At 43.9% G+C, this 14,550-nt stretch overlaps 1 protein-coding gene across 1 annotated transcript in view; it reads right to left on the bottom strand.

Annotated features, from left to right (window-relative positions):
• Positions 1 to 14,550, bottom strand: part of CAPN6 (calpain 6) — a 52,729-nt gene that overhangs the window by 12,803 nt on the left and 25,376 nt on the right. The window contains exons 4-9 of the mRNA XM_041424400.1: positions 10,953 to 11,084; positions 9,595 to 9,803; positions 9,040 to 9,232; positions 4,395 to 4,588; positions 2,720 to 2,797; positions 1,358 to 1,553 (exon numbers count right to left, since the gene is read on the bottom strand). Of these exons, the coding sequence (XP_041280334.1) occupies positions 1,358 to 1,553; positions 2,720 to 2,797; positions 4,395 to 4,588; positions 9,040 to 9,232; positions 9,595 to 9,803; positions 10,953 to 11,084 (1,002 nt within the window). The remainder of the gene's footprint in view (positions 1 to 1,357; positions 1,554 to 2,719; positions 2,798 to 4,394; positions 4,589 to 9,039; positions 9,233 to 9,594; positions 9,804 to 10,952; positions 11,085 to 14,550) is intronic.

Here is a 14,550-nt window from a genome sequence, read left to right as displayed (position 1 = left end):
CCCCCAGGCAGCCCAGGGTGCTCCAAGGCCATGGAGGGGTGGAAGGACAAGGAGTGGAACCAGCAGAGTTCTCCTGGTCTGGTGACAGCTCTGCAACTGTGACCTTCTCCTGATGGCACCTCAGCTGTCCCAATGGGTAATGATCTAGAAGTCAGCAGGTGACTGTAGAATGCACAAATACTTGGCTGAAATTGCCTTATCAAAGGGACTGGAAGTGTGACAATCCCTCCCTGCACAGATAAACCTCACAGGAGGCCTCAGTGCCAGGAGAACAGAGAGATTATCTCTAGATTATGGTGGGGTGTGCCACAGTAACCTGTAATGGCCCTAAGATAACAGAAATGTGTTCCAGCACTGCTGCTAAGAGCCTTTTAATCCACTGGCCCAGAGATAACACTGCAATACAGAGGCCTTCCACTGCATCAGCATTGCACTCAGCTGGAAGTGTGCATTTGTTCTCTGTGACAGCTAAACACTTACAAATGAGACCAGACAAGGCTTGGAACACATCCAGCATCTCACAGGGCAACACCTGAATTACATCACCCCCTGGAAATGAGGCACTGACAGAAGGCAGAGCAGTGAAGAGCTGCAGGATGAGCTGGGAACCTGAGTTCTGATGTGAGCAGCTGGGCTGCACTGCTGCAGCCTCCCCCTCTGAAAACACAGGCTGCAGGTAGAAACCTCCCTTGCAAGTGCAGAGAAGCAGATGCAAAAATATCTTTAATTAATCTGGACAGAAAGATCCATTTTCAAAGTAGTAACTACCAGAGTAAGTGCCCAGGCCCCACAGACAGTAACAGAAGTTGTATGTCTGAATTTGCACGTGCTGGGAGAGAGAAGGGCAGGAAGGTGGGAAAGGGAGTAGGAATGGATGAACAGATCAACTGAATAGCTTGAAATGACCAGGTAGAATGAGACAAGGAAAATTCTGTAATGCTGACAAGGAGGTGAGCTTGGGGAAGAGATCAGGTACTTCCAGAATGTCACAGTAATGCCAAGGGACACTAACTAAATACAGTGGATCAAATCCCCGAGCTGTTTAAGGGGGTTAAGTGAGTTCTGTCATTAGAATATCAGGCTTGCTGCCTTTCTATGACTGGGAAAATGAAAGAAGTCCACCAGGACACACACCTGTTGTGTGTGTGACTCACCAGCTCCAAGCATGATCAGTCCTAAATAAATATATAAACCATTCTGAGAAACTGCACCAAAATCATGAAATACGCAGTAAACAGCACACTCCCAGGGCAATGAGATTTCTGTCTGGTAGTCACTGCCAACTCCTAAACAGGGTGGTTACTTCAGGAGCCCCAGCTAAAGTGGGTACACTTCAATACCTCACAAAACTTCCCACCTGGGGGTTCTGCAGGAAGGTCTCTCTGTTATCAAAGCAGCCCCCAGCTCGGTTCAGCAGGGGCTCTGGGTGCTTTGCCCAAGCCCCATAGATCATTTCCTTCTCCCAGGTCTTGTGGAGGCTGAAGCAGGAGGTGTTCACAGTCCTGCAGATGTCCACATCTGTGAAATTCTTACACCAGTCCTCAAACGTCATCCTGCTCCAGGGAACACCAGGGGAGTAATGGTTTGTTTAAAAATAAACAGTGATATTCACACAAAGAGCCAAAATAAAACACAAAATCTTCCAGTAACTTGAAGAGGAGGCATTGCTCAGCTGTGCAGGGGACAAACTGCTTCACTGGAAAGCTTTCCATGTGGAAACACTCATGAATCCACAATCACAGGGTTTTAATTCAGAGCAGCATCACTCAGTGTGTTTGGTCAGACCAGGATCTGTCCTGTTGCATCTCCTAAGCCTACAGGACTGCTTGAACCTCCCAGGCTGGATTTGATGACACATTTTACAAAGGCCAAAGAGATCACCTGCAATTAAAGCAGGATCCACTCATTATTACAGTCCTTATTGTCACATCTGTCCTTGAGCACAACTCCAATCTCTGCACTCTGGACAGAGTTTTTCTTTAACCCCATCTCACCTGTGCCTGCTAAAAGAAGGGGCTGGACTGCAGAGCAACTGAAAACCAGCTTGGCTCTTTGAATTACCATCATGGCCTGGCTTATTCATGGCCCAGAGCCAAACCCTGCAGCTGCCAGTCCAGACAAAGCCAACAGAATTATTTTCACTGTGAGCCCTGCCAGCTCACTTGATGCAATATTGATCATTTCCTGAAGGACCTGCTGGGCTAAGGATCTAAGCTTTAAGCAAGGTCAAAATTAATAGATCTCTAGATATTGTATAGAGAATGAACATTTGGAAAGCACCAACAAATATCACAATTCACTGGATGCAACTCTATTTTTAGATGCCTCAGCCATGGCTGACCTACAGACAGGCACAGTACTCAGTAAACAGGGTGTGAAATGCACATGGTACTTCCTCAGATATTTTTGCCCATTTCAAAATTTAACTGGTCTAAACAGTGTTCAATACTGGGCATCGTGTCATGTAAACCAGCACATTTTCTCCTGTTTTCTGAGAGAATATCCTAAATACAGACAGTAGATTCTGAGAGCTACTGATTTTGTTCTACTAGCTTGAAATCCATTTTTATTATTCTTCCCTGTCATCCCTTGGGAGCTTGAAAGAAACAGACCTTGGGATAACTTTAACCATCTGTTTTTGAAGCTGTTAATTGGCAGATTAATGACAGTTACTCAGTGTAGCCAGTGTCTCCAAACCCTTCTCATCACTCCCACTCACCAGAACTCTCCATCGTTCTCAACAGTGAGCCCCAAATTCTTGCGCTCAGAATCGCTGACTTTCTTCCACTCTTCAGAACTAAAAGGAAATAATTAAAAAAAAAAAGAGAAAAAAAAAAATCAAAACAATAAAGATGATTAATAACTTAAAATACAAACTCTTACCTGGAAAAAAAATGGAAGTAAAAATCTCTCCTGATCTGTGGTTTTAAAAAGAATATCAGAGTACTGAAAGGGCAAATGATATTGATGAAAGCGTGAGGCTTTCAGGAGGAGTTTTAAAACATTAATTGATTTGAAAGCTACTAAAAAAGAAAGAGATTAATAGGAAATAGGCTCAACTAGAGCAGAACTTTATTGATTTCCTTTGTCACACCCTCCATTAGGACTCTTAAACACTTAAACAGCTGGTTTCCAAGGTCACAGGAGATTGACTCCATTCCCTGAAGGCCCCTCACATGAAACCTGGTTTTCCTCCTCAGGAGATTATTGAATGCTTCACTTAGACCAGAGAATTCTCTTTGTCTTTTAATCATCTTAATAAAACAGGCCTGAGGTCTGAAATTTCCCCGGGGGCCTTTGAGAAGAAACTGCTGGAGCCTGAGCACAGTGTCCAGTTTGCAGAGGGATATTCCAGTGCACAGACCCTTCAGGCACAGAGCCCCTGTAGGGGAGCACAGACCCTAAATTCCAGCAGCCTCCTGCTGAAACCCAAACCAGACCCTGTTCCTGCTGGGTTGCACCAGACAAACAGAGCCACAACTCCCCCCTGCCCCTCCAAAAGCACTGGAGGCTAAAGCTGAAGGAGGCTGGAAGGAGGGAAGGGAGGCTGCTCACCCCAACAGGCATTTTCTTAACCTATTTGGAAATTGTCAATTTAATTCCGTTAGAACAAAAGCCATGGGCCACCATCAGAGTGCTCAGTGCTGGTATGAGTGGCAGTTGTGCCAGGCTGCTGGAGAACCCTAAGGGCTTCAGTTGAACAAGATACAGCAGCTCTTTTGTGCATTCTCTGCGTTTCACCCAGACCAATCTCTCTGAAAGTAGTAGATTTTTGCTAGCTAAAGCATGGATTATAAGCAATTAACATGCTGCTGTTAAGAACACTGCAATGTTAAATACTAAATGCTAGCTGGTGAGCCCAGTGCTGAACTGTCACATATTTTTCATGTATAAATCACCCCTGATGGGGGACATCCCCTCCAGCAATCATTTCTCTTGCTGTGCAGGTACTTGCTAAGTCTGTGGCCCATGAGACAATTAATTAAAAAGTTAATTAGAAAGAAATCACAAATATGGTACTTTTACAGCATTTTTCACCAATCACTTAAATTATCTACAAGACTTTTGCCATCCCCAGTAGCTGGAAATGACAGATGAGAAACTGAGTCACAGACATGCTCAGTGGTGAAGTTGGGAACGAGCCTTGTGGTCTTCACTCCTGAGCTATTTTTCGTCCCATGGTCCAGTGGGCTAGAAGAATGATGTAAAGAGTAAATAAGGTCCAGGGAGCCATAGGCTCCTCCAGGACATGCTCAGTTTCTCAGAGGAAAATGGGCAGAGATGCACAGAGGTCCAGCCATCTCTGAGCATGGGTGTGTCCCACCAGTGTTTACCCACAAACTGCAGTGCCCCAGCACAGCTTCACCCTTGGACACTGGGTTTGCAGCTCTTACCTGTCACTCCAAGCACCATGCCATTCTTTTTTGCCCCAGGGATTCCTCAGCCTGATCATGAACAGCTTTTCAGCCTTGAAGGAGAACACCAGGCTCTCCCCGAGGCGCAGCTTCCTGATGGCAGTCACGGAGTAGGCATGGCCCACGATCAGCCCCATCTCTGTCTCTGCTTCACTGGGCCGGCCAGGGGACTCCTTGGGCATGAAAAACAACCATTAAACAGAAAGAACTCACATCTCTGAGGAACCTGATGCGGCAGCAGCTCTCTGGCCACAGAGAGAAACAGACAACTTCCCAGGCATCATTCTGGGAAAGGCTGTGAGAAGATCAGAGAAAAGAATGAGAAACAATCCTTATCTTCATTTGCTGCACCTGGTGTTGTGAACATGTGGAATGTGTTATGGAGATTTGTTTACAGACCCTTCAGGCACACAGCCCCTGCAGGCTGTGGGTTCTTAATTAGCCAATGGTGATGGTGTTTTAACTAAAGGACCAACTAGGTCCACTTGTAGCAAACTAGGCTATAAAACTATGGGTTTCTTAATAAAGAAATTATCAGCCTTCTGAAATACATGGAGTCTCTATCAATTATTATCCAGCCAGGGACCTGCTGTGCTGACAACCTGACAGCTCCATGTTCAAGGGGAAGGACATGAAAAATTTGTTTTTCATTCTTTTCCTGAGTGATTTTACTGTGCATAATAATAACAACACTGAGAATCAGAACTAGGGGCTCACTAGTGTGGTGGTGTTAGTGCCAGATAATTCCAGTGCCAGACAATCCCAGGGCACAGGGGAATCCTGCCTGTTGCAGCCAGCCTCTCTTCCTGGCCTCAGAGTTAGAGACAGGGCTGATGGAAAATCAGCCCTCCCAAAATCTTGGCATTTCTACCAAGTGGCTCTTCTGGACACTGATGGCTGTGCCCAGACTGGTGTCCTCACCTGGGCACTCATGAATTTAGCTGGTGATCCAATGGTTGTTCTTGTGTTGGAATAAATTAATAGGAAGGACTACTGGTAGTGGGTAAAAATGAGAGAGCACAGGCACAAGTGAAAAAGCTTCCAAGCCATTTGTGTTCTGTACCTCACTCACTCCTGGCAGGGCTCTCTTATTTGGCAAAGAGAAGATCTATAGGGTGCTTTCGGAACTGGGTTTGCTCATCATAAACTCCACATAAGAATCCCAGTTTCCAGCAATGATCAGGCTGTCCCTAAACCATCCTAAACTGACCCTAAACTGTCCTGTTTGATGACCTGGGCCTGATCAGATGCTGATCTAAGAATACATAAAAGTAGTCAAGCTCTGAAAAAGAGTACAATTTCATTTAATGCATCTAAATCTCCTGATCTAAACCCAGAAAACAGGACCATACAAAGATGTTGGAGTTGTTTTGATGGTCTTGGATTCAGATTCTCCTCACCCTCACTGAATCCAGCCAAGCCATCCTTGAGTCTCTCTCATCTATCACACATATGGGCTATCACCCACAGGGCCTTGAAACACTCATTCCCTTGGACATCAAGGAAGGAAGATTGGACTCAGTGCAGATCCTTGTAATTACCTAATTAATGCTCAATCAAGCCTTGGCTGGGGTGGAGAGAGCAAGAGGTATGGCCTCTTGGTGTTACTAATGCAAATATTTAAATATAAATATATTTTTATCATTGCATGTTAACATATTAGTATAATTATATGAATATTTAAGTATAAATAAGGACTCACCACATGTATGAAATACACATAGTATTTCCTCAGATATTTTTACCCATTTCAAAATTTAATTGGTCTAAACAGACAAGGTCCTTGTCCTAAGGCAAATGTTGCACTGATACAACAGCGCTCAGTCGCCAAAGGTAAGAAATCACATTAAAAAAAAAAACAACAAAGAGGGGGGAAGGAGAAATTCCTATCAAATTGGAACTGACAGATGGGCTGGCAACTGTGAGAGTGTCACCAAGGCCTCTGTGCCTCTCGCTGACAGCAGCTCCCATGGAATCAGCTCAAGTGTTCCCCAGCCTGGCTGACATCCCCCTGGCTCTGGGCTCCCCCAGTGTAACACTTTCCCTGGCATTTTTCACAACTAACAGCAAACAAAGAGTCCTTGACAGCACAGGAGTCTGTAACTTCTCCTGCTGCCTTTATCACCCCCCAGGCTTTTCTCATTGCTGGCCTTTCCCACCTCATTCTCAAGATACTTATTTATTTCTTCATTCAAATGAGATATTGGAGCATCTCCTGTCTGTTCAGATTTCCAAATGGTGATGCTCAGGGCCATTCTGTAATCCAAGGCAAATGATAACATGTTTGTAAGGCAGCAATGAAGCCACTTGAGTATTAAATATTCTACACCTAGCAAGCTCCACTGGGTGTAAATTACATCAAAACGTGACAAATGCAGGCAAACTTAGGAATGGCCTCTCTGTTATCAATGTTTAGAAGCATTTGTGTTCAATTTGGAAGGCAGAAACATAATGCCAGGAATCAGTGAAAGCATTACAACTGCCTAATTAATTGCTTTTTAAAATACAGCTCCCTGTACTGAGTCAATCACCTCAGCAAATTCTTGTTAAGAAACAGAACTGCTCTAGCATTTGGGAGCAGTCCATCATTCTGGAAACAGTGTCTGCAGTAACAATTCACACCAGGCAGTCTGCTCTGTCAGCCTGAGCAAATCAGATGGGATTCTTGCAAATAAAAATTCAGGCCTTATGAAAAAAGGGTAAACCAAAACCTAAAGACCTTGAAGCTTTTGTTTCTGAGCTGTTTCCTGATGTTGCTGGAAGGGACAGTCCCTGTTCTATCCCAGGGTAAGTTCGTGTCCCCAAAGGTACCAGGTGTATCAAATTCAGGGTGCCCCCCACGTGAGGAATGATTGGCATCTGACTCCGTGATTCAGAAGGCTGAACAACTGCTTGATTAAAACTATACTGTATCACATTAATACTGTATTATAACTACACTAAAGAGATACTAAAGAAAAACCCATGACTGTCTGAGACAGCCAGGACACAGCTTTGAGCCAGTTGGCCAAGGAATGAAAACAGTCCTCAGCAGAATCCAATTAACAAATCACTTCAGGAAACAATCTTCCTAACACATTCCACATGAGCCAAACAACAGGAGCAGAGAATAGATATAAGAATTGTCTTCTCTCCTCTCTGTGCTTCTCACTGCCTTCCCAGGAAAAATCCTGTGTGGATTTGGGAAAGCTTGTGCCTACTGCTTTCTGTGAAGAGAGCTGAGGCTACACCAGGTGTTCCTCTTCGGTGCCTGATGCAGGACCATGCATGGCCAGGGCCAGATCAGCAGGTAACATTCTGAGGAACCCCAAAACCAGCTGATTTTCTGCTGTTCTTCACAATTCCACAGCTCCCTTCATACTCACAGGTATTTCTGAATGAATCATCCTCATTCACAGATAGGGAAATTAAAGCAAAATGTTTAGGTGATTTAACTAAGACCAGCCTTAGCTAAGGCCTTAAACTGAAGCAGGGGCCATGGGGGGAGGATGCTGAAGTGCACTTAGATGCCAACCCTGCAGCTCCTAGAAAATTATCCCTTTTCTGTGGGCTGCTGGATTAATGATTCACTATAAGTTATTTTAAAAAAAAACATTTAAAAGCAATTTTAAAGGAAACATTCAGGTGCCATTGCAGTTTGTTAGCCCTTCACATGATAACAAATGAATCATCCTCATTCACAGATAGGAAAATGTTTAGGTGATTTAACTAAGACCAGCCTTAGCTAAGGCCTTAAACTGAAGCAGTGGCCATGGGGGGGAAGATGCTGAAGTTCGCTTAGATGCCAACCCTGCAGCTCCTAGAAAATTATCCCTTTTCTGTGGGCTGCTGGATTAATGATTCACTATAAGTTATTAAAAAAAAAACATTTAAAAGCAATTTTAAAGGAAACATTCAGGTGCCATTGCAGTTTGTTAGCCCTTCACATGATAACAGCTGTGAACAAGGTGAGGATTTCAGCACTATTCAGCCAGGGCCTGACATTGCAGACTTAGAAGGAGAGTTCAGTCCAGCTGTCAATGGTTTGCCTCCTGTGGCCAGGGGCTGGGCCATAGGTCCTTTGTGAAGCACAAAACATCCTTTGGGAGCTGTTGTTCATCCATCTGGGTGGGCACTGGGTTACCTGAGCCACACATGAGCCAGCACAGGCAAGTTATGCAGGGTAATGCCAGTGGGGGGATTATTCACTATATTGACTGTATTGAATATATTCAGTGTCTAATAGCATTGCCTGAATAACCAGGTGAGCTCAGCCTTTCAGCTCAGCTCCACTGTTACCCTGGGCTGCACTGGCACAACCAAAGTCAAGAAGTCTCAGCAGCTCTGTGCCAGAACTGTTTTCTCTAAAGAGATTTCTCTAAGAAATAAAGCAGTTGAATGCTGCTATCTGCTGTGTAAATTAGGGTGGATTTACCTCAGGTCAATTCAGAAAAAAGAATTTCAGACACACAGTGAAGTGGCAGCATGAGCACTTGTGATTGTATTTAGTGGCTCCTGAAGCTGGAAGCACTTGTTAGATTTCTCCAAACAAAGCTTTTGCAAACATGCAATATCCTAATAAAGGTATTTCTTTCAGAATATCTTCATTGAAATAAACCCTTAAAATCCAGCTCTCTGTACTCACTGAAATGAAGCAGCTGATGAACCCTCCTCTTTTATGCACTTTCATCAAGTCTTCAAACAGCTTCATCTGTTCAGGAATAACCTCACCATATTTGCCCTCTTCCAAACTGATGGATTCTGCCACTGCTCCAGTGAAATCCACCAGGGCTTCTGTAGCACAGCCTCCATCCAGGGCTTGGTAGGATCCAGCCAGCCTGGGGGCAACACAGAATATTCTGTGTTTACAGGGGACTGGAATAAGTGCTCTAATTTGGCTTGAATGTAGGGAATATGTTTGTGTCTCACCAAGGAAAAAACAGAACAGAACATAAAAGCCTGAGCGAACTGCAGATAAATCTTCCCTGGTTTCTAGGATCCTTAAGGATTTGGGCTGCTGAAGTAGACTGTATTGCAGTAATTTAGGATTTTAACAGAGATTAAAGAAGGAGTTTGCAGTCTTTTTTAGGTTCTCTTCCAGCAGCAAAACTAAATCCTATGGAAAGTGTGACAGAACTGAAAGACAAAACAGACAAAGGGACAACACTGAGGAGTACAAGCACAACGAACCAGCTCATACTTAGCATAAGCTTTCTCCAGCAAAGCACTCCAGAATTCATTTCTCACGTTGGAACGGCAGTAGATGAGCTGCCCATTCTCAGTTGGCAGCAGATCATCCACCACCACCTCTGTCCACTCTCCAAAGCGCCAGAAGCGGAAACGGAAAATCCCAGCGTGTTTCCTTGGGTTTTTGGGGTCCCACTCCTGCTCGTTGTAGTCTGGAATCACCTGAGAAACCATGCAAGGGTGTGAAAAATGCCAAATCACTTGTTTTTAGAATTTTAAAAGTTTAATAGTAATAAAATGGTTATAAAAATAGTAATATAATTACAGTAATAAAAATTTGGACAATTAGGATTAGGACAATATGAGACAATAAAAACAAAGAGTTAAGGCAGTCCGGGTACCTTTTTCTGGGCATAATAAGCCCGAAAAAGGAAACCTGTTAACAGGGGATTAACCCTTAAAAGCAATAGCCTGTTGCATATTCATACACCTCATACATGATGCACAAATTCCATTCAAACAAAAGATTCTGTCTCTTCCTCTGAATCCTGACGGTGTCTTCAGGGCTGAGCAAGGCAGGAAGAATTTAGTTTCTTCTGATAATGGGGCAATAAATTCTTCTGCTCTGAAAGATTTAGGTGTCCTGTGGCTGCTTAGACCTCATCCCTTTCTTTAAAAAAATATCCTACATACCTAGTTTCTATTTTAACATTATGTTATAACCTAGGCAGTCCGGGTACCTTTTTCTGGGCAAAATAAGCCCGAAAAAGGAAACCTGTTAACAGGGGATTAACCCTTAAAAGCAATAGCCTGTTGCATATTCATACACCTCATACATGATGCACAAATTCCATTCAAACAAAAGATTCTGTCTCTTCCTCTGAATCCTGACGGTGTCTTCAGGGCTGAGCAAGGCAGGAAGAATTTAGTTTCTTCTGATAATGGGGCAATAAATTCTTCTGCTCTGAAAGATTTAGGTGTCCTGTGGCTGCTTAGACCTCATCCCTTTCTTTAAAAAAATATCCTACATACCTAGTTTCTATTTTAACATTATGTTATAACCTAAAACTATATTTAACACACTACTTAAGAAAATTAATACAGCATAACTTTCTAACATAACACATATAATATTCATTTTAATACTTGCAAAAAGCCGATCATAAAATATGCATTTTTCACAAAGGGGAAGTTCAGCAAGTGCACTGTGCTGAGGTTTATTCCCAGGGCAGACTGCCCTGGAGCACGTTAAAGAAAGGGAAGATTTGAATCCACCAAAATTAACCCCTTGTTAGTCCTATGGAGAAAAACAACCAAGGTTAGCTTGGTTTATCAGCTTTATTTCCTGCACCACACACAGCAATCACCCACCTGCTGCCAGAGGCTTTTCCTCAAAGCCAGGCAGGAGCATGCAGCCACAAACCAGCAGTTCCCCAGCTTGCCCTGGTGGAAGTCATGGGAGCTCATTCCATCCACAAGCAGGTGGGGGTCTTCACAGAGGTCCTGGCAAAGCAAACCAGAGATTGCTGGAGACTCCACTCCCAAAATTATCACAGCATCCTTCCAGTCAAGAAAAGCAGCAGGAATTGATGCTGCTGACACCTGAGCTCTGAGCTTCTCCTTGTCAAGCTTCTGAAGGGGGGGATGCTGCCTCAAGATTTTAGCCTTTATATTTTTCAAATCCTGTGCTGCAATAGTGCATAACTCTACACTTCATATAAAGTGTTAACTACTGTCTTCACACTTTGGTCAGACAGAACAATCCCTCCGGGCCTGGAACCCAGGGATAGCTTACAGCCTCAGGTCCTGAAAAGTATAAACAAAAGTGAATTGGGGGGAAGCAAACTGAGGCAATGTGAAGTTATTACTTGAAGCTATAATTGGGGAATGAACCTCTGATATGCAAACAGACCAAACTTATATCAGCCCAAAGAACTTGTGACCATCGTGCATCTTGGGTGTAGCCTCTGCCAGGCTCCTGCACTGCCCAAGGTGAACCTGCTAAAGGCCTTTAATAAATACTCACTTTATTCTCTTGACTTTGTCCAGCCTCTGTTCTAGGTAGCTACTCCAAGGCATTATCTTGGCTGCCATTCCTTTGGCTGACACACTGACCCTCCTTCACCAACAGCCTGGGTCACTGCAGTGCCCCCGAGCCCTCAGCACCACAGCAGGGAGAGAACGCTCTTTGTGAAGCACACCTTTTATTCTCTGGGTCTCGTAACTCTCATGGCTCTGGCTCCTGTTAGAACTATCTGTCCCTCCTTTCCTGGCTCCATCTCTATCCACGCACAGATTCCCACCAAAGCATGGCTGGATCTTCCTGGGATGTCTCCCTGCTCCTGCCTGGATTACCCCTTGCACTAAAGGGAGAACCTCTCAGTTTCATGGACCATGGCAAAGCCACAGGGGTGCATTTTGCAGCAGTGATGTGTTTGTCCCCACAAAATCCTTGGCAGAAGTGTCCTGCTGAATGGAGAGGGAACCTCTCACCAACACTTCAGCAGAAAGGAATGGGACCATCCCTAACTGGTGTGGAGTTGCAGGGTTCAACACAGTGACTGCTTCTGACACTCTCCTGTCAGTCACTGCTCTTCCTGCCTGGCTGAGAAGATGGCAGGGCAGGCAGTGGCAGGAAATTCTGCTCTTTCACAGTTTAATAACGCTAAATTTCAACACTGTGGAAATGATCCTATATCCAAGCATTAGAAATGCAGAATAAATAACTCCATCTCATCTCAAACTGGCAGGAGAGCCCAGATTTCCTGCAGTCTGTCCTGTCTGCCATCAGCAGCAGAGGAAGGAGCTGTGCTCCTTACCTATGGATTCTCTCTGCCCTTTGGTAATTAAAGATGATGATCCCAAAACGGCAGGACTGCCACCCAAGCATGGCTACAAACCACAGGCATCTGTCCCTCTGATGTGACTCTGACAAACCAGAGCTAGATGAACTCATTTCCAGAGAAAAGAGCCACCTCAGTGCTCAGCTGATGGAGAAACCTGGGCTGGTTTAGCCGATGGCACCTGAAATCAGCTCACAGCATGGAATTCATAGAGCTGCAGCCGTCCTCCTTAAGGAAATTATATTTTTGGCATGAAACTTTTATCATTAAATAACAGCTGACATTTTAAATGCCTTTTGGGAAACAAGCAACTGATCATTACATGACACTGCTCTCCTGTCAGGAATTCTCATGTGTCTGCACTTAGAGAAAATACAAAGCTTATTAAGAGACCTCAACAAAAATCTGAGTAACAAACTGGTGCCCAGGAGGAAAACTGAGCACGTACAAGATGCTCACCAGAATCATGGACAGATTCATTCGGCCTCCCTGGATGCTCTGACATGGAATGGCACTTCAGAGATGTAAATCCTCCTAGCTGCAGGGGTGGACAGCAGTTGGCCACTTGGCTTTCATGGTGGTAGCACACATCCCACATCCACGTGGGCCAGATTCCATTTTATATCCCATTTCCTGGCATCTCTGGCATTAATAATTTCTAGTTTGTTTTTCCTTTCAAAATGCTATTTTGTTTGAATAATAAATGAGGGATAAATGGAGCCATTGGGGTTAAAACTGTCCAAACTTTTCTGTCACTAGTGGAAGCCAAAACTTTAATTAGTTTTAGAAAGAAATTAAGCACTGCTGTGTATTATGAAGATCTTATTTGGTTTGTTTTGATAAAAATAACCACATTAAACTGCCATTTTTTAATTGAAGTGTGTCTTGCATCTCACAAAGTCCTCAGAGGGAAAACAGAGCAGCATGTGCCAACTGCCAAAATTTATGGATGAGATCAGCATTTGCTGAGTGCTGGGGTCCAAAGCAAACATGGAACAGCAGAGCTCAGAAACAGCATCTCCCTGCTTGTACCAGAGCCACCAAATTCTCCAGGATCCTGCCTGATAAGCCCTTTCTGGTTAAACCACCTAAAAACCCCGGAGTTCTGGGGCTAAAGAACAATGTAAGAAAATGCCACCAATTCTGTTTATATCATTAATCAATAAATTAATAAATGAGTGCCATTAATTCTCTTGTCATTATAACAGCTTCTGTGGTGGCTGTCACTGTGTGGCTCAGATGAGATACAACAGCACTGAAGCACAGCCTAGAGCTCATTTCAGCTCTTTGCTCTCTCCTGGGCTTTGTGATTTTCACCACTTATGCCATACAGTAAATTCTTAGGAATACTTTTATCTATCTAAGCCACAATTCCCCCAACACAAGTTAGAAATGTGCTATTTCAATATATTATTCTGCAGTCCTTGTGAGGGTCTTTAAGTGTTTTGGTTGCCCCAAGCATGTAAAAAATAGAAATTAAAAAGAAAATATATTAAAAATTTTTAAAATCTATTTTTCTACAATGCTCCCAGCAGTTAGGATATATAATGTTCCCAATTTAGGATAGTTGAGGATCAAGCCAGTTACTATCAGAGGAATTACAAGGAGGAGACACTGACAGGAGATGTGATCCAGGCACTTCAGGAGTCCCAGTCCCTTCTCCCTCTTGCTGCCTAAGCACCCAAGCACTGAGGCTGGGAGTTCCACCAGAATCTCCTCACACAATTCACAGAACCACCAGTTTGGAAGAGACTTTCAAGATCATCGAGTCCAACCCAGCCCCAACACTTCAACTAAACCCTGGCACCCAGTGCCACATCCAGGCTTTGTTAAACACACCCAGGGATGGGGACTCCACCACCTCCCCGGGCAGCCATGCCAGAACTTTATCACTCTTTCTATGAAAACATTTTTCCTAATATATTCCTCCTTTGCAAACACAATGGTTTAACCCCAATCCTTTTTCTCAGGATCATTTGCATCATCTGTGCTGTGAAGGAGAGAAATATCTTCCCATTTCCAAGCAACCATTTAAAGGCAGTTACAGGATCCTGCTACACACCATTAACATTGACAGCCACCCCATTTCTGACACAGCACCACAATAAAAGCAGTTGTTGCAGTAT

The sequence above is a fragment of the Onychostruthus taczanowskii genome, unplaced genomic scaffold (assembly GCF_017590055.1).
Source record: "Onychostruthus taczanowskii isolate IOZ18803 unplaced genomic scaffold, ASM1759005v1 scaffold81, whole genome shotgun sequence".
Taxonomy (NCBI): domain Eukaryota; kingdom Metazoa; phylum Chordata; class Aves; order Passeriformes; family Passeridae; genus Onychostruthus; species Onychostruthus taczanowskii.
This window is presented reverse-complemented; position numbering and strand designations above follow the sequence as displayed.